This window comes from Topomyia yanbarensis, chromosome 2, assembly GCF_030247195.1.
Source record: "Topomyia yanbarensis strain Yona2022 chromosome 2, ASM3024719v1, whole genome shotgun sequence".
Taxonomy (NCBI): Eukaryota; Metazoa; Arthropoda; class Insecta; order Diptera; family Culicidae; genus Topomyia; species Topomyia yanbarensis.
In genome coordinates, this window is record NC_080671.1 from 202,118,320 (window position 1) to 202,139,799 (window position 21,480).

The following is a 21,480-nucleotide window of genomic DNA, read 5'->3' on the forward strand; positions in this document are numbered from 1 at the left end:
ATATCCTAAAAGTTTCAACACCCATGGATAACCCCAAGTTTGTAGATGTGTTTCGATGCCACAGGATTGTAAAATGGTTAAAATTAAGTCATGAAAATTCAATTCTTCCGTGACCATTTGTTTGCCTGCAAAATGCCCTGTGTGTATGCAAAGCTCATGATTTGTTGGGATATTAGCATTGATCGGAAAATGCTTTCCAACGCTGCGCATTGCATACATACAGGACATTTTGCAGGTCACCAGAAGCTGTTCATTTCACCACCGCCACATGTTCATTTTACCCACTCGCTATAAACATGTCTCATTTTTGGACATGTTTAGAAATCAAGAATCATGTTTGAAAAAATGTGTTTATGACGAAATATTTTTACCAGATATGTACAAAACATGTCTAACAAGAAACATAAGGTGATTGTAATATCTCATTCACTTATTAGTTAGAAAATAATGACTTTGCTTAACGTGTTCATTTTACCGCCAGTTCCCCTACCTACCAACACATTCGACCAAAACATTGAACCCAAGCGTACAATGCAAAATGAGTCAACGCTGATGATGATGGGTAGAGCGAAAGAGACAACTAGTACCACCAGGGCACTATTAGCGCATTTCACCAAAATTCCACACTGCCTTTCCCGATTGAAAGGAACGACCGCGCTTAGCCCATATGTCATAATATCGTGATTTTGCATAGCGAAGGGCTGAATGATAACACATTTTGTTCCAAAAAACAGCCCTGCGTTATGCAACACTTTGTGCAGGTTGATTATACCAGTTGCAAGTGGGGCCAAATTCACCATGTTCCGTAAAATTCCTTTTAAATTACAGAATTGATAAAATTGCTTAGATGAGCTAAACTAATTAATCAAATCCTGTTTTAAAAACGGTCCTTGCGTTTAAACCAAAATGGGAAGCTAATTACTACCACTACATTACTTAATTTCAAGCGCAAATAGCAAATACATTTGCTAGTTAAACCAAAAATTTACTGGCAACATTACAGCGGCATTTAGGAAGCAGTTGGAGCGGTCGCCTGTTGGACGACACAGGGTAGCGTACCTCCACAGCTAGTGTAACGGACTTCTAGCTCAGATACACTGGCTGTAAAAAACACAGCGCAGTGATCTGCTTCACCAGCCGTTCAACAGGGAACTGAGCGTGTCTGGCCAAGTCCGTTCTTTAAATAGTCGATGATGACGTCATTCATAGAAGCGTTGCGCGCTAGGTACACCAATCCGTCGTACAGGGCTTGGGAAGCGCTATCTTCTGTGTGTAAATGCGCGATATTTTGACAATTATTTAATTTTTTAATGCTATGATATCAAAAATCTTTGGGTTTATCTATTGGAATCTATTCTTAGAAGTATTTCGGGGCGATTTGTGCAAAAAATTTGAAAATTTATCGTGAGATGTCTGAATTATATGCGTTTAAAATTGGACCACCTTTCGTTACATACCATTTTTGTAGAATTTCAGAGTACACCCCCATATCGAAAACAAAGACGTAATCCCACGTCAAAAGGGTGCAACTTAACTCGAATTTGCGGGTCTAGATCACTAATGATCATTCTAAGCAGCTTTGACCACATTGGCCACCTATGACAGTTCTTGATGCCCCGAGTACTTTCCAAATTCGTAAGTTAATCTCACACCTTTTTCTCCGGGAATTCTTAACCGATTTTCATAAACTTGGTTTCAAATGAAAGATAATATACTCCCATGGACTGTTATTGAATTTCATTCATATCTGACATTTGGTTCCGGAGTTACAGGTTGTTTATTGAGACCACATAGGAATTTCCCATATAAACCGGTAAAATCGTAATACTTCAAAGGATAAAAATCCATTTCTATTTGCAAGTCTAGATCACATCATTTCTATTTGCAAGTCTAGATCACTGGTGGCCAATCAAAGATTCTTTGAATATCCACTATTGTTAGTCCCGAAATTTTCGGGTTCCTGGACATATTCCAGAATTAGTCACATCGATTACTCGGTGATGACTGAACCGAGTTTCATCAACCAAATCTCAAATGGAGGGTATAATATGCTGTTGGGTGTTGCATATTCCATCAGCCCCTTCTCAACTTCCCCTCACACCATCTCTTTCTACATACCCGCCCCCCTCCCTCCCCTTTGACCTATATTCTCTTCATCCGCCATATACATTTTCAGAGAATTTCGTCCCATAGCCATATATTATAAGTGAATTTGGAGTCGCTCAGCTCAAATTTGATATCGAAAAGATCAGATCAGTTCATCTTATAGTGATAAATTGATTTTGTCATACATTTTTGATAAAAGTTTTTCCAATAGTTGGTAATGAATACGAAAGAGAGCATAAATAAACTATCTGATTTCATTATCGTCAATTCGGTCCTTGCGGATTAGATTTCAACCTACTTTAGTGAACTGTAACTTTTTTTACTACAAATTTTATATAAGATGATAGAATCTATCGACATCCTTACTATGACTTTCAGCTATCAACTCGGTATCGTTTGTTGGTTTTAAGCTACGATTTTATTAATTGTGTGTTTAGGCTAGCCTCAATTCGGTTTATTTCTTAGCTGTATTTTCGATTTAGGTATAACACATTTTTACATTTTAACGACATTTAATTAGCTTGAGATTACTGGGTAGGGTAGGAAAAGTTTTGAAAATTTCGAGCCATAGTACTTAAATGAGAGCAAGGATGTGAAGTATACAGATCGGATAACTAGAAGTATCTTTAGAAAAAGAGCTTCTCTTATAATCTAGCCAAATATTATAAGGCGCCTTTCTACTACTTATGCGCAAATTAATAAGTATTGATGCCTCGTTAGCTTAGTGTCGACTATCAGAGATAGTACTTCATCAGCCTTTAACTTCGCAAATTCTGTAGCATAAGCACTAGCAGAATTTTCATAATAACTTGCATCAATTTTAGACAATTCTAATACAGTGAAGATCCGTTTTAACAGCCCTTTGGTGAGTTTTAGGCTGTTAAAACGGGGATATTGACAAAATCGGGACATATATTTTTCTTTCTTTTTAACAACCGAAGTTCTTAAAATATTCTGCTCTAGTCCCTAGATATAGCTTCATAATTTTTTCCGATTATTTAGTATAAATGTCGCTTAATAGGGTCAGACAGCGAAAAATTTCTCGTCTCATTGCGACTGTACTCTCCGCAAAATAGATCTTTGCCCCACACGTCCATAGCGAACTAATGTATTGTTCACATTGTTCTTTCAAATTGATGTTCTTTGGGTGTTTCAAACAACTCGAATTTTTAAAAATAATATTCGATTTTGATCTGTTTGCTTTCGTCCATTTCTGGACAGCCAGTTTATAAAAGGAGCAAATGAGTTATTTTAAATCTGCAATCTTTTCCTAATACACTAGTTATAACACTATTTGTAACTTGTATGGACTTGTCAGCTTCAGATTTATCCAAATCTGAAAAAATCAGATCCGTCCAGAATTCGAAAATATATATTTTAGCTCATTGTCAGCTAAGGGGTCATGCACAAATGACGTAGCTTTTTGCCTTTCTCATATAGAGGATATGCAATCACTCTAAAAATCGTCAGCCTAATCCCGGCATTGACATAAGGTTTCTGGGTTTTAACAGGAGAGATTTACACCCCCCCTCCCCTCACCAGTCACCGAAAATTTAAATTCCCCTTAGAACACCCCCTCATTGCACCCCTCCCCCCAAGCCACCACTCCATCCATCACTCATACCCCTCCCCCTCTCAACCCCATCATCTTTATACCACCGCTATAGCACAAGGCATTCCGAATTAAGCTGGGGAGTGGTTTGTTCGCAGTTAGCAGGAAGGCAACATTGAACTAATGCTGATTAGGCTAATAAAGTATGATATTTTTTTGTTTCAAGTGTTTCACTGTCGACACATAGCTCATCAGGTTCGTGGCTGGCAAACTATTGTGTGTAGGTGTAAAGTGTACTAAGAATGTAGTAGATGTTTCCATAATTGAAACGAACATAACCAGCCATAGACTCATAGTTTAAAGAAATGAGAAAGGCACAATTACACCACCAGGTGGATTAAAACAGGTTTTTGAGAAGTAACGTTGCGGTGAACGTGATGTCTCAAAAACTATTCATCCGATTTTCATAAATTTTATTTTGAATTGTTTGTATTTACATTCACGTGTGCTTGAATGGTTCCTTTTTCATAAAAAAAACTATGGGCTAGAAGCGGTCAATCGTATGGTTACCAAATTGACTGAGAACACATTAAGGACACATTAATTCTCCACCGAGAAAAGTTGGAATGATGCCGGGAGTATCAACACCGAATGAAGATAACTCACTATGGTCAAACTTCATATTGAGCTATTTAACGAATTTTAAAGCCTGTCACACATCGAATCGGAACTTCATTAATTATGTAGCAGTATCTCTAGTCGAACATGTTTCAGTGGGGCAAATTTCGTCATGATACCATCAGCAAAAAAGATGCACAAGATGGAAGACAACAACAGAAAATTGCTTCAGTACACACCGCCACTTTCTGCGGACTCTCGGACATACGTTTTATTTGGCTACAACACGAGGGCACCAGCAATTTCAAGGTTGGTTTTGCCGACTTACAGATGATCTGGCAAGGAATGTGCAGCTGCGGACTCGAAATCAAGCTTTTCATCCACACAAACAATGGACTCGAAGCTGTATTAGCAAGAGTGTCTAGAGAAATGTATACTACCTTTCAGTAAGGCCACTACAACTGGCAGGTGAGTAACAATAAAGGTGAATTTGTTCTTAACCCTCCGGAAGACCCACTGAACGAGCAGCCGCTGGTGCCCTAAGACGATTTCGCTAGATTTTCACAGCAGCGTGCACTCAGTGCACTAGCGCGACTTCTGAAATGTTAAGGATATTTATCCACCCAATTACCCGCTTCGGCAATTTTTCAAGCGGAAGTTAAAGAAAACTGAAAAGACGACTCAGGACATTGCATAAATAGCTCGATGTTGAAACAACATTCCGCTAAAGTTGACAGGCCGCCCTGGCCTGGTTTACAAAGTGAACGCACAGGATTAATTTTCTTTTATCTTCTTCCAACTAGCTCAACTTACGGTACGCATCAAGACGAAACTTTCACCACTAAAACACGTGTATTTTTTCAAAACAATTTCTGTCATAACATTCTAAATCCGACCACTAGATGTACTATCACAGAATAAATAATGTGTCCGACTTTTAAGTCAAGCAGACTTTGTGCATTTTTGAGTAAAAGAGCTTTTGGTTACTATGAGTAGCGCAGGGTAGGTATGCACGTTACTAACTTTGTTGATAAATAGCACTGGAAGGAAATGAGCAATTAACATGATTGAAGAACCCTAGTCAAAGGTTATGAATGCGACGACAGAAGAAAAGGTTAGTTATCTTGATCTAAAAGGGAAATTATAATATTTCTTTAGAGAGTGTGTTTTACCTCGTTTTCCATAATGTTTTTCTTTTTTATTGTCTTATATAGTTACTATTGATGTTGCTCTAAAGCAGTTCGAACTAGGTGGCGTCATACAGCTTACACTTTTCACATTCCTTCTATGCAGTAGCCGTTACACTACATCCCTCACCACCATAGATCAAAAGACTCATCACTCGTTTTGGCGGCTGGCCGCGGAATAACACGGCGGTAAACTTAATTGATTTAAGACACACGTATCGATCGTTTCATTACATCGCTTCCTGTCTTGCTCTCGTCATAGCCGTCAGCGCCCGGGTCGATCAATCGCGTTTGCGCCTTTCATCTACGGCGCATTTAACCGTCTCTTTCACTCGTCACTATTCCTCAGCCCGCCTGCTATGATGATTCGGATGTTTCTTTTCTAGCTTTCGACAGTTAATCATTTTTGATTTAGGATTTTACCCGTCTCTCTGCGGTGATTTGATGTGGCCGGTTTTGCCTCGTCAGCTAAGAAGCCGAAGCCGGGCCTGCAATGGTGGTAGATTTTGAGCCGGGCAGGAAACGGGACGGACGAACACAAAAGTGAGTATCTCATTTCAATTACCGCGCGATCACGATGATGTTACTCTTTGCTTCGTCTTCTTCTTCGGTTTTGACTTGTGGCTCACGATCAACGTCTGTTCCGGAGCTGACTAGTGCCAATCCGACTGCTGCCGATGATCAAAGAGCACCGATCATCTTCAATTAGTCTTAGGAATCATTGTTACAACCGAAGAATGACGGGTCCGTTTTTTGCCTTTTCATTCTGTGTATGGTTGTTGAGGTTTCACTGGAAGATGTGGGAGATGCTGTTCGTAAACCAGCGGTATCGGAGCGATTAAATGAATGTGGTGAAGAGGATTATTTCAGAAAGAACTCATCTTTGATTGGTTTGCGATGGTGTTGATGGATGATAATCAATAGCTTCCAGATAAAATTACGCGTTTTAGCTGGCAATTGATTTTTTGTTTGATGCACAGCGAAGCTTTCTTGCCTTCGATCTTGGAATATGAACACACCGAATAACCAAGAGATAAAAAACGAAAATGTTTCATAAATAATCAAAAACTATCCAGTAACTAGAAGTAAAATCTTTGCTATCCGGTGTGTTGGTACAGCACCTGAAACAAACAGAAAAGGAAGACATATATCTTATGACAAATGATTCCAACCATTACATTCACTTTCCAACTCTAGAATACCAGAACTCGACTAAAACGAACCGAAACGAGCCGAAAGCGTATAACGGAATTGTAAATTGTCACATAAATCAATGTAAATTATTCCGATGTCTGTCTTCTCTCAACAGATTCATAAATAATTTCACTAAATTCGTTTCATTGCCAGTTGCCTGTGTTAGATAGTACGATGGTGTCTTCAGCATAGGACTGAGCACATTCGCCGGTAACAACGGCAACGATGAAACTGAAACTGATGATGGCTGGTGTAACTGATGAGTGTCAGTTTGTTCTACTCCCAGATACTGTTGACTGTCATCGGTATCCTCGGTTGGTCGTATATTCAATTTATAGGTTTGCAACATATTCCATTCCGTCCACAGATTCATAACCCGTGCGGTTGTACAGATCATTCTGATTCTTAAGAACATCAAACCGAGATCTGGAGCAGCAAAAGAGGGACAACGGGTTTGTACTGCTACTGCTGCTGCTGCGCCTGATAGTTTGTTTTCTAAATTTACGATGATTTATTGAAGAAGCTTGTTCGGTAGAACCTCTTGATGCTGCAAACGAAGGCCAGAACAAATGATTTAATGAAGGAAGCTGTACCCACTGTTGTCTTGTCATAATGAATTCGTATGACGGCGATAAAAATGTCGGACTTTTTTTTTTGTACTTTCTAAAAATTATATACTGTATTATCAATTTTTATTGATTTTTGAAATTAAATAAAAATGTTTGAACTAAAATGTAATAATTACAAGCTCATAAAATTATATGATTTGACTACCGCCACTCGTTTTTGCGGTTTCGTTGAGCGTTGCGACATGTGACCAGTCTGCTCAAGGACAAAACTCAGTTGTGTCGCTTTTCATCTTACCGATCTAAAGGGAGCATGTACAAGAAACAAGATGTTCTGCAGCACAGACACAGAGAAAGGGCACTCGAATGACAACAATATAGACATCTTCGTAGAATAATTGCACTTTTCTTGCTCCTATGAGAGCTGGTAGATGATCATCTACATCACTTCTGTCACATGATGTGTGCTTCTGTCGATGGGCGGTGGCAGCAGATTATAAATTAATCTAGCTGCACCGATGAATGTGTACGGTATGTAATTCTCGCAATGCTCCATACCACTTTCATCGAGGCAAGAAACCATCTCCACCACCCCTTAACTGATACTCTGACGAACTCGGCGATGCGTTATCATTATACACATTTCCTGACGGTTGGAGCATATAATTCATTTCCAGATCATCGGGAACTTAACCAAGTCGTGTTGCAGCCCGTGGCGATGAGCAAACATGATTTATAATAATTGATCATAAATCAAACTGGACGCTTCTAGTTGTGCACGCATGTTTCACTGGAGTAGTGCAATCAGATGCTCAAGACTATAAGTAGATGCGATGGATACCGTAAAGCATGAATTTTGTTTTGCCTATGATAATTGTGGGAGCATCATTTCTTTCAGTGATGTGATGTGTGATGCGATGCGTGGACTAGACTAGTACAAACTCTACTATTAACTGTAGAGGCTCTGAACTATAATAAAAACTATTATTATATCATCATTAGTAATATTTTAACCGGGGGTACATGGTATGTGAAGATATACAGGGTGTTTGGTTCATAATTTGGAATCTCTCAAGGAAGGATCGTATTTGAAAAAAAAATTGTGCCTTTTTCATTTGTCCAAACTACGATTCAATGGCTAGTTATGTTCAATACAACGGTGGAAATGAATATTACATATTCAGCACGATTTGCACATACATACAATGGATCGACAGCCACGATCTTGAGATGCTATGTGTCGACACTGAAACAACACCAGCGGCGGATCAAGAAAGAGCAAGGGGGGTCCGGACTCTGCCGAAAATTTTCAACTTGTTAAGAAATTTTAAATTAGTTTCAATTTTAAAGTAGCAACCCCGCATTGCATACTCCTACCTACGCCTAAATAAGTAAAAAAAAATCGCCGGGATTAGGATGACGATTTTTAGAGTGATTGCATAACCTTTCTATATGAGAAAGGCAAAAAGATGGCAAAGTCCAAAAAAGTCAATTTCCGATCAAAAAAATTTTCGAGCTTACATCAAATCTCGACGTTTCATGCATTTTAAATACATTTGGCATCAAAAATACAAATTCGATTTGGAAATTTTCCTTTACTAACCCCCCCCCCCCCTTTGAGCATTTTTCGGTTCAGTTTATATGGGAATTAGCCGTGTGGCCGCACTCATCAACCCATAACTCCGGAACTGGAAGTCCAAACAATAAAAAAACTACAAGGGGCAGCCCTATGGGGTTGCACGAACTGTAGACGCAGGACTATACTACTTAATGTAAAATATTTATTTTCTTAGTACTTAGTGTGTGGGAAAAACACCCGGACCGGTGAAGAAAAATCAAATTTTAGACAATATAATCACATCTCATGTATAGACCAAGCTTTCTAGTTGCTCTCAAACAGATCCTAAAAGTTCAAACACCCTTGGATAACCCTAAGTTTGTAGATGTGTTTCGATGCCACAGGATTGTAAAATGGTTAATATTACGTCATGAAAATTCAATTCTTCCGTGACATTTTTTTTGCCTGCAAAATGCCCTGTGTGTATGCAAAGCTCATGATTTGTTGGGATATTAGCGTTGATCGGAAAAATGCTTTCCAACGCTGCGCATTGCATACATACAGGACATTTTGCAAGTCACCAGAAGCTGTTCATTTTACCACCGCCACATGTTAGATTTACTCACTCGCTATAAACATGTCTCATTTTTGGACATGGTTAGAAATCAAGAATCATGTTTGGAAAAATGTGTTTATAACGAAGTATTTTTACCAGATATGTACAAAACATGTCTAATAAGAAACATATAAGGTGATTGTAATATCTCATTCACTTATTAGTTGGAAAATAATGACTTTGCTTAACGTGTTCATTTTACCGCCAGTTCCCCTACCTACCAACACATTCGCCTCAAACATTGAACCCAAGCGCACAATGCAAAATGAGTCAACGCTGATGATGATGGGTAGAGCGAAAGAGACAACTATCGGGAATGGCCGCATTTCACCAAAATTCAACGCGGCCATTCCCGATTGAAAGTAACGGCCGCGCTTAGCCCATATGTCATAATATCGTGATTTTGCATAGCGAAGGGCTGAATGATAACACATTTTGTTCCAAAAACAGCCCTGCGTTATGCAACTTTCTAAAACATCGTTCAAGATGTACCATCAAACTATAACTATTAAAGAGTTGATGAACTATTACTGTCAAGGGCTTGTTTGTCTTCAAATGTCTCTTACTCATAAAGTACACCAAAAAAATCGGAAATCGAACGAAAATGATCATACAATGTACGAACTAAGTTCTTTTGTTCTCCAATGATGCATTTTCGTGTATTGCAAATACAGTGCGCGAAATAAGTATATTGTGAACCATAAAAATCTTAAAATAATAGTTCAACGAGCCAATTAAAGTGAAATCGATTTTTGTGTGATACTTTGGACTGAAATAATAATATAATAATATCGTACAAAACCGAATCGGGACTTCTGATTATAAACACGAATGTTTTCTTTCGGGATGAATTGCAAAGAAATCACTACAAATTTTAATACAGTGACACAATCTCATTTTCGTACACCGCTATGCGGAATGCTTATATGCATTTTATAGGTAAAAATTAGTTTACGAGACATTTTATTTACTTAGAAATAGTTTACTAGACAGCATAGAGAAGATACAATATTTAACTTTATACTGCAAATGCTCATTTTTTCAAAAATAATCATAATTCTAAAGATAGTCAAATATACACTCAATTAAACTCTTATTAGTACAGTATACACATACTCTTTTTTTAAAAAATTAATTGAAATTTCTATAATAAATATTCAATGTGGTAGCTTTTGTTTGTAATTACAGTTTTCAATCGCATTGGAATGCTGACCACTAGTTTTTGTGTGTATTCAACTTAAAATTTATCCCATTCTTCTAGATAGTAGTATGTGTTGGGGTATAGGGAATTTTAAATTTAAAATCTAATTAATTCTAAGCTACGAGTAAAACGTTGTGCGCGAATGTCATCTAAACTGTTATACTAGAGTACATTTTGAGCACCTCTATTTCCTTATCACTAAAACACTTGCAGCCCGATTGCGTAATAGTAGATAAAAAGCAGAACGATAGAGAAGAGGAGATGTAAGATAAAACATTACTGGACAGTTAGTAGTCACCAGACCGTCGTACAATAAAGGTATAGACTATACGCGCGCAGTCCAATAAATTTTATTAACGCGAATAAAAACTTTGTGTTTTGGAGGATTTTTTCGGAAATGTGGAAAATTTTACTTGGTGTGAAAAGAACCTTCATTTTGGGAGCCTGAAATACGTGCTACAGGTGTGGACTTAAGTTTTCCGGGAATAAACGGAGCAGCAAATTCAAATCGGCAGATTTATTACTTTTTCGGATCGACTACTGGAATAGGTGAAGGTTAGTAAAGGTCACCACTGCTATCCGTGGGAACTGGTAGTGCAGTCAGGATTAGTCTGGTGGATTGGTTGTGTAAAGGCTCAACCCACGAATCGCCAACCAACATTTGGTGCCGTGACCAGGATTCGCGGCTGAGCCATACACCATTATCAAGCTGGTTATTGTTCTTCACCAAGCGAAGATTACGCGCCAAGTTCTTCATTTTGCTGGCACTTGGAACGGATGAACTTGAAATATTTCCACCGATGAAGAAGTGATTAGCGAGAACAACCACCTGTACCCCATCATCAGACGTTTTGGAAGTAGTAAATCGATCTTACGTGTTCATGCATGGAACCTGGATCCAGCGAGTCTAATTGGGAAATAGCAATAATATTTACAAGGTTTACAATATTTAGACCACAGGTGAGTGGTATTCCAACACATTTCATTCATCTCTATGGTGCTACTTGGCTCTTCTATTTCTCGTTCATCTGCTTTACTTGGCTGTGAGTAACATATTGCTGGTCGAGATCGCCCACCGCCCTTCGAATGGATGAAAAGTAATAGCTGATTGGATAGGGCGTTGCGTGCAGATAAGCTGGAACGGTTAATTTTTTCTTGGAGTAAATTGGCTGATTTTCAAGGATATACGCTTTAAGGCCTATTTTTGACAGGCCTCAGGTGAGTGCCTGTCCGATTATTTTATTTAATTTGTGAGGTGCTTCGTGGTACTCCCTTTTCATTTCATGTGGATTACTGGATATGGTTAATGGTTCTGGAGGATACGATTCATTCTTTTAAATTGACTGTTGCACATCGCTTTGCTGGGGGATAATTTGCCATCGCTGAAAACATAAAACAAGGCGATCAATATTCACGTCGGACCAGAAGCCGTTTATTCTTTTTCATACAAGGCCTATTTTGGACAGGCCTCAGGTGAGTACCTGTCCAAAAGAATCTACTCTGGTAGGCGGTACTTCCTGGTTCCGTATTTTTCTTTCTTTCTTGGTATTTCGAGCGGTGCTGGTTTGGTAGTGGGGATGGCAGAGCGATTGGTGAAGGAAAAAATTAAAAAGCGTGAACGCATGTTTGCGTCTTTGAAACGGCACGCTCATTTTTTGGAGACATACAATGCGGAGACTCAATGCGGACAGATTCAGAGCAGATTGGATAAAATGGAGAAGAAGTGGGAAGAGTTCGAAGAGCTACAAGAGGAAATTGCAGAAATGGACGAGAACGGCGATGATGAGGAGGAAAATAACAGAGTGTTTGGGCGTTTTGAAAATCTATATTTTGAGCTTCGAGCCGCGCTGCTGGCAAAGGTTGCCCCTTCCATCCATTCTACCTCGAATTTAGATATTACAGTCGGACGGAATAGTAGCTCTTATGGGTTTCACACTGGAGTTCGTTTACCGCAAATTTCATTGCCGGATTTCGATGGAGATTATAGAGGATGGCTGTCCTTTAAATCCACTTATGAATCACTAATTCACGAATCGGCTGAACTTAATGACGTACAAAAATTTCATTATCTCAAGTCAGCATTGAAGGGGGAGGCTGCGAAACTCATAGAATCATTGACGATCACGAACGGAAATTACGCTATAGCTTGGACCACCATTACCAAGCGCTACTCCAATGAATACCTTCTCAAGAAGCGGCATCTCCAAGCACTGATGGAGTATCCTAAGATAGAGAAAGAGTCCGCGACCGCCATTCATGGCTTGATGGACGAGTTCGAACAACGATTAAAAATACTTAAACAGCTAGGCGAAAATACAGAGAGCTGGGGTGCGCTAATCGTTCATTGGATGTGCTCGAAATTAGATGGGCAGTCATTGCAACTTTGGGAAGATCATGCTGCTTCGGTTGATGTTCCAACTTTCGAAGTTTTGATGGCATTTTTGGAAAAACGAACGCGGGTCTTGGATGCTGTATCATCAAACGTGATGGAAACCACAAAATCTCTGCAAAAACCGATCGTCAAACAAACAAGACTAGCAGTACACGCTGCCACGGGAAACGAACGGAACATTACGGCTTGTCCCTTCTGTGGGGAGACTCATTACATGGCGAGATGTGCAAAATTTCTGAGTTTGAGTCTCAAGGAGAAACTGGAGTTCGTCAATAGCAAACGATTGTGCAGTAACTGCTTTCGAGCAGGACACTGGGTACGGGAGTGCAACTCAAATTTCAGCTGCAGAACGTGTGGCAGAAAACATCACTCTCTCATTCACCCTGGTTTTCCGCCTAGCAACAGTGAAACAGCTAACAACACGACAGCAGGACAATCTTCGAGGAGAGTGGATACGCAAACAGCATCATCGAATCTTGCGACAAGTGGTGCCGAATCTGAACAACATGAAACGGAGGAGGACGAACCCGTTGGATCATATAGTATCGGAACAAAAGGCGGTGCATCCAATGTATTTTTATCTACAGTTGTTTTGACACTGCGGAATCAAAATGGGGAGAAACAGCTAGCACGAGCACTTCTTGATAACGGATCCCAAGCAAATATTATGAGTGAGCGACTGTGTCAGATACTTAAGTTGAAACGGCGTTCCGTAAATGTTCCAATTTGTGGTGTGGGGCAGTCTGAATCAAGGGCTAAGCATGCGGTTAGAACCGTTATTAGTTCCAGAGTGACAGAATTCTCGGTGGAAGTGGATTTTGTGGTTTTGCAACGGGTCACTTCTGAACTACCTTCAACTACCGTATCGGTGTCACATTGGAAGATCCCTGACAACCTTCAAATGGCGGATCCCGGTTTTAATACCAGCAGTAGGATTGATCTCCTAATTGGGGCGGAGCATTTTTATCGATTTCTATATGAGTGCGAAATGAATCGAATTACCTTAGGGCCCGGATTTCCCGTATTGGTGGACACGGTATTCGGCTGGATTGTTTCGGGCAAGTGTGTTAATTCCAAGAGCCATCCAGTTAATTGTTACTTGGCTACATCATCAGAGAATCTGGAGGGAATACTCGAGAGGTTTTGGAAGGTAGAAAACTCTGAAGATCAACCTGCATGGTCTAAAGAGGAGCAAGATTGCGAAGCACACTTTATCAACACACACGAGCGTTTGCCGGATGGCAGGTACGTCGTCCGATTGCCAAGGCAATTGAATTTCAACAGAATGTTGGGGGAATCCAAAACCATGGCATTAGAGCGTTATTCAAAATTGGAAAAACGACTAGAGCGAAATTCGGAGATGAAAACCCAATATCACGCATTTATAAGAGAGTATATAGACTTAGGACACATGAGAAAGCTATCGGAGGAGGAAGTGGAAACAACACCTAGAGGAAAAGCGTATTACCTGCCGCATCACGCCGTTGTGAAGGAGTCAAGCACTACAACAAAGGTACGTGTTGTGTTTGACGGATCAGCGCACACAGATAGCGGGTTTGCGTTGAACGACGTGCTACTGAAAGGGCCAACGATTCAGGACGACCTGTTAAGTCTCCTTTTACGCTTTCGTAAGCATGAGGTGGCCCTCGTCGGGGATATTGAAAAGATGTACAGGCAAGTACGTTTACACCATGATGATACTTCTTTGCAGCGAATTTTATGGAGGTTTTCCGAGCATGAGCCCATCGGTGTATATGAGCTGCTTACGGTTACCTACGGACTAACACCATCGTCCTTTCTGGCAATCAGAACGCTGCATCAACTTGCTGCTGACGAGAGTCTTAACCATCCACGCGCAAGCTCTGTACTTGTTCAAGATTTCTACGTGGACGATTATATTGGTGGAGCTTCAACCGTCCAAGCAGCAATCCAGCTACGGAAGGAGCTTGCTGATCTTACGTCCAGAGGAGGTTTTCCATTGCGGAAATGGTGCTCCAATCGCCCTGAGGTCTTAGCTGATATACCTGCAAACCAACTATCTACAACAAATCTATCTATTTCTTTCGAGCTCACTCCAGGCGAGGAAGTAAAGGCTTTGGGAATTACTTGGGATCCAAAGACGGATCATCTGCTATTCGCTTTCGACATTGATGAGAATTGCGAAAACTGGACTAGGAGGCGTATTCTTTCTGCCATAGCAAAACTTTTCGACCCGCTTGGATTAATTTCGCCGGTGGTGGTTGTAGCAAAAATTATGATGCAAGAACTTGCTCTGTTACAATCTGCTTGGGACGCTCCTGTGCCGTCACTGCTGAAAAAAAAATGGACACAATTCTATGACCAGTTAAGCAGACTTTCGGAGCTACGAATCAACAGGTTTGCTTTCATTCCAGATTGGGTCAGCATTCAACTACACTGCTTTGCCGATGCCTCTGAATTAGCGTATGGAGCCTGCTTATATGTACGTGCAGTTGATTCAGCAGGAAATGTGCGCATCGAGTTATTATCTTCCAAGTCCCGTGTCGCTCCACTGAAAAGATTAACACTCCCACGATTAGAACTCTGTGCTGCAAAGGAAGCTGCTTGCCTGCATGCGAAGGTAGTAAAGGCACTTGATTTAACTGGCTGTAGGTGTACCTTTTGGTCTGACTCCACCATTGTGCTACATTGGTTAAATGCTCTTCCAAACACTTGGAAAACTTTCGTGGCAAACCGTGTTTCAACTATTCAAACTCTTAGCCATGGTCATTGTTGGCAGCACATCGCTGGTAAGGAAAACCCAGCCGATCTAGTTTCGCGCGGAATGTCAGTTGATGAATTCCTCAGCAGCGGGTTGTGGAAAAGTGGGCCACCCTGGTTGCTTTCTTCTGAGGAATTGTGCACTTCTCTTACCCAGAATGTGAATTACACAGATGAAGAATTGGAAACTCGAAGGCTGGTGTATACCGTCGTTGCAAAACCGGAACCCAATTCTCTGTTTGCGCTACGATCTTCATTGGAGCCCCTTTTGCGTATCGTGGCATATTGTATTCGATTTTCCCGTAATTGTCGCACGTCAGTTGAACGCAATCGAACCCCATTTCTAACAGTCGAAGAGTTTTCAACCGCAAAGCTGGCGTTGGTTAAATTGGTTCAAGCCGAATGTTTCGGGGACGAACTCAAAAATTTGCGCAAGCATCGATATGTCAACAAAAGTTCTACGCTTAAACTGCTTCGTCCTTACCTGGATAAACAAGGCATCATCAGGGTTGGTGGTCGTCTACGTCATTCAAGTCAGGAATATACTAGCAAACATCCAGCGATTCTACCGAGTGTACACCCATTCACCCGAATGCTGGTTGACTATTATCATCGTCAAACAGTTCACGGAGGACGTCAACTAACTTTGGCAACGATGAGACAGGAGTTTTGGCCCATACATGGCAAAAGAGTGGTTAACGCAGTATTACGAAAATGTTATCGTTGTTTTCGCTGTAACCCAGTGCCCGTTCAACAACCCACAGGCCAACTGCCAGCCCCACGTGTGCGGCCGAGTAGGCCATTCTCGATTGTAGGTGTGGATTACTGCGGTCCTTTTTACTTAAAACCGCCATATCGGCGTGCAGCCGCACCCAAGGCATATATCGCGGTCTTCGTTTGTTTTGCAACAAAAGCGATGCATCTGGAAGTCGTCAGCGACTTATCGACTGTCGGATTTTTGTCTGCCTTTCACCGCTTCATTGGGCATCATGGAGTCCCAAGTGAAATTCACTCAGACAATGCGAAAAATTTTGCAGGCGCCAAACACGAACTTAACGAACTCTACCGCATCCTGAATGATGAGACAAGCCAAAGATACATCGGAACCGAATTCTCACAACAAGGAATCTCGTGGCAATTTATTCCACCCAGAGCTCCTAATTTCGGCGGATTATGGGAGGCAGCTGTTCGCTCCGTTAAAACTTCGCTAAAACGGGAAATTGGTACGCGTCAACTGTCACTAGAAGATTTCTCCACGCTTCTGGTCCAAATAGCTGCTGCCTTAAACTCAAGGCCACTCGCTCCACTGTCTGATGATCCCTCAGACTTTGATGCTCTCACGCCGGCCCATTTTTTGATCGGCACACCTATGAAGGCTCTACCAGAACTCGATCTTCGAAGCATCCCCACAAACCGCCTGACCCACTACCAGCAACGACAGCAAATGTTTCAACAGTATTGGCAGCGATGGAGCAGAGACTACCTCACCGAACTTCAAACAGTCAGCAAAAATCTTCAGCCAACCTTAATTCGTGTTGGTAGCATCGTAGTACTACGAGAGGATAATCAACCACCTTTATGTTGGCCCTTGGCAAGGATCATCGAGGTCCATCCCAGCACGGAAGGCGTAGTAAGAGTGGTAACCCTAAAAACCATCAACGGAGTGTATAAGCGACCAGTATGCAGAATTTGCCCTTTACCGTCCCATCAGGAAGCCGACAATCAAAAGGAATATGCAGCAGAGAAGTAACAAATTAATTCATGTTAGTTTTTAAGTGCATTCTTATACGTAATATTGTGATTGTATTTGTTGAAGCTAGTTCAAGGGAGGCAGTAATGTTGGGGTATAGGGAATTTTAAATTTAAAATCTAATTAATTCTAAGCTACGAGTAAAACGTTGTGCGCGAATGTCATCTAAACTGTTATACTAGAGTACATTTTGAGCACCTCTATTTCCTTATCACTAAAACACTTGCAGCCCGATTGCGTAATAGTAGATAAAAAGCAGAACGATAGAGAAGAGGAGATGTAAGATAAAACATTACTGGACAGTTAGTAGTCACCAGACCGTCGTACAATAAAGGTATAGACTATACGCGCGCAGTCCAATAAATTTTATTAACGCGAATAAAAACTTTGTGTTTTGGAGGATTTTTTCGGAAATGTGGAAAATTTTACTTGGTGTGAAAAGAACCTTCATTTTGGGAGCCTGAAATACGTGCTACAGGTGTGGACTTAAGTTTTCCGGGAATAAACGGAGCAGCAAATTCAAATCGGCAGATTTATTACTTTTTCGGATCGACTACTGGAATAGGTGAAGGTTAGTAAAGGTCACCACTGCTATCCGTGGGAACTGGTAGTGCAGTCAGGATTAGTCTGGTGGATTGGTTGTGTAAAGGCTCAACCCACGAATCGCCAACCAACAGTATGTAAGATCATTCTCATTATAATCCGAATAGTTTCCCACTTTTTATTCAAATACTCCTATTTATTTTTCTAATCAGTTAATAAACGGGATCCGCAGTGGAGAATCCATAACACTTAAACAATTATAAATTTACTCTAAACGTTTTTTGCACGCCTTATTCTTTAGGTTCTTCCCCTGATCGAACTTCCAATATCCACCATTTTTAGTAAAAGTATCATTTTACGGAAGCTTTAAATTTTATTTTAAGATATTCATATGAAAATACACATTCTGATCCATCATTCCATCAATGAAGACCAAATTTCTAGCACTTCTAGTGGACATATAATACCCCATATAATAACTCCATTGTCCCTGCACTTAGCTGTTGTTATAAGTCTTTTACGTCTAGGTCTGAGTTCGATTTTCTCCGCTCGGAACAACAGCCATTTGAGTCAAAGATGTTGAATTTGGACTCGTAAACAAAGTTAACAATATTTCCAATATTCCGATACAATGTTTCAATGTTGTTTAGTAAATAAAAAATCAATTCTATGTTCTTCTCATCGATGAACAGCTTTTGCTCGGAACAAATGCATTGTAATTGTCTGTTTTCCATACATTACGAACCGTACCAGAGTAGATTTATAATTAAATGCTATGATTCACATTATTTACCATGTATATAATATTAATTACTAGATATTCCCAAATTTTCCTAATTAAAAATCGTTTATGCCCCATACTAAATTTTTTACAGTTCATGTTTTTCGAAATACTGCTCTGTTTCGCCACATCAAAGTTTTTAACGACATGTTAAATGTTTGAACAATTTCAAAGATTTCATGAAGTGATTTAGCTTCATTTTGGTGATTAATAATTAGTTTTGGTTCCATTTGGGCCGTTAGTTAAATATTTCGCAAAATTACAAATGTTTAAATAAAAAAAAATCGCAAATTTTTTAGCTAAAGGTTTATAAAAACTTTGTCAGGCCAGAGCGAAACTTCTGCTGAATGAAAACTCATAAAGACACGATAATCTAAATCTTTTAGACAGTAGCTTGCCAAAACTAATGAAAAACACGTTTCGCGAAAGAAAGAGGTGGGTAAGAAAACCAACCGGTACGTACATTCACCGGTACGGTTGTCATAATCTCAACACGTGTAAACCAGTGATGCACATCGTATTCGGTTTTATTTTTGTTCACACGGTAAACGAAGTCAAAACCTCAACCGAGTCTCAGTTTCTAAAACCAAACCGAGTCACTCAGCACCGTTTACATGTGTGCACGAGTTTCTACTTGTGTTGATGTATTCTTAGCAGCGTGGGCGCCAAAATATAGTTTCACCGATCGACCCAAAAATTTGCCGAATTGTTCTGGGAGCTAAATGGGACCCAAAAAGTTACTCGGAGCGAAATTTTATTTTTTTCATATAACCATGTCCCACTCTAGTACTTACTCTGACCGAAAATTTACTTCAAAAATAAACTCTAATCCCTTAGCGTAATTTTCGCCTTCTGTTTATTTATGGTTTTACGCGAATAGCATCATGTTTGATACGATGTTAATTTGATTGGGAGTAAAGCTCCTCAAAAAAATTACACACATTTCATGCTTGAATTCCTTGGAAAGGAAATGCTAATCGTGTGCTACCAACATTTATCAGTATCTAAATGGGGTAAGTAGTCATTGTATTGAGATATGAGTGATGAATGTCACAAATTGTCGGCAATATTCAATGATTGCGAATTTGCGAGATACATCCAAACATTGTGCTTGCAAGTTCACTCGATTTTGTCGTCCGGTCTTAAAATTATTGTGAGCGACTTCTGTTCCCTTTTTCAACCATTCAAACGGCTCCCATTCATCCAACCACAAGCGGCGAAAATGTTTCCTTGCTAGATCATTCCAAAAACAATCAATCTTGGTGGTTCGATGTAGGAGACAGGAGAGTCGAAGGAAAGCATTTATTTTATGTAAAATCGCTACTTTTATTTATTTCATGTGTCATTCTTTATTATATCCGTCAATCAGTCTGCTTCGATTGGAGTTTGGCGGAGTGTTTTGCCATGCGGTGGACAAGTTTAAAATCAATCGATGCCGATTCCCTTTTTTACTTCAATCCATGAAACTGCACGAAGAAGGACAGCAGAAAAAAAATCTATCTAGGCCCGTATTTCAAAGGTACATTCATTATTCAACGCTGCCAAAACCTCCAACTGAACCGCATTTGGTTGTGTTTCGTCATGTGTCATGTGCCGGGAGCGATTCTTGTGCTACAAAAAGGGTCTGCACTGCGAAAAGGGAGACTTTAGAGGAAGCACTGACTGACTGACTGACTGATGTGGTAAAAGCCATTAACTCTATTGCTCTTTAGATACAGGGAAAAAATCGAAGAAAATGACACCACAAATCGTCTCGTAGACAGGCAAACGTCGGGGAAAAAGCGAACAGAATGGAAATAAGTTCGTTGGAGCGAAAAAAAGCAGCTATCAAGCATCAAATTGTCAAAGCTGGAGAAAACGGTTTCAGGAAAAGCAGACTTGTTTGACTGACAGCTCTGAAGATCGCAGACAATTGTGCGGCACCAGTTTAGTTTGCAGCTTGTGAGCAATTTTGGATTGACATTTTCACCTCAGGGCAATTTTTAGTAAATTTTTCGAACCAAGTTATTTCCAGTAGCTACGAAGGCTGAAGCTGATGCACTGACGAGTGTTGAAAACGTTAGCGAACTGAAAATACATTCAATGTTGATTAAAAAAAATAACAAAAAGAAATTTATTTAACTAAATATGGCCATAGATTCTGCACTTGCAGATTATAACTCAAAAATGGAACAGCAGATCGAATCTTGTCCAAAGATTTTTTTCAACTACGTCAAAACTAAATTAAAATCAGACAATTTCCCATCAACAAAGCATTTGGATGACAACGTACATGATAGCTCGGAAGAAATCTGCAACCTATTTGCAACATTCTTCCAAGAAATATATACGACTTTTTCTGACCAAGACCGTGATCGCGATTATTTCGCTTTTCATCCCGATTTCTTATGGATATTAGTGTCAATCATGTCATAGTGGAAGACATTTTTAATGCTCTAAAACATTTAGATGCATCAAAAGGTTCTGGCCCTGATGGAATCCCACCATTATTTATGAACCTAGCAATCGAGTTAACTGCCCCATTGTTCTGGCTGTTTAATATGTATTTGCAATCTGGACAGTTATGGAAAAAATCTTTTTTAGTGCCTATATATAAATCTGGCCAAAAATCTGCCGTACGTAATTATCGTGGGATAGCCATAATCTCTTGTATTCCGAAACTTTTCGAATCAATCAT

At 40.0% G+C, this 21,480-nt stretch overlaps 1 protein-coding gene across 1 annotated transcript; it reads left to right on the forward strand.

The window, feature by feature from the left end:
* The first annotated feature begins 12,310 nt into the window (after positions 1–12,310).
* LOC131679984 (uncharacterized) lies at positions 12,311–17,479 on the forward strand. Its single transcript, XM_058960725.1, has one exon. It carries the CDS (start codon positions 12,311–12,313, stop codon positions 17,477–17,479), a length of 5,169 nt encoding a protein of 1,722 aa, XP_058816708.1.
* The last annotated feature ends 4,001 nt before the right edge of the window (positions 17,480–21,480 follow it).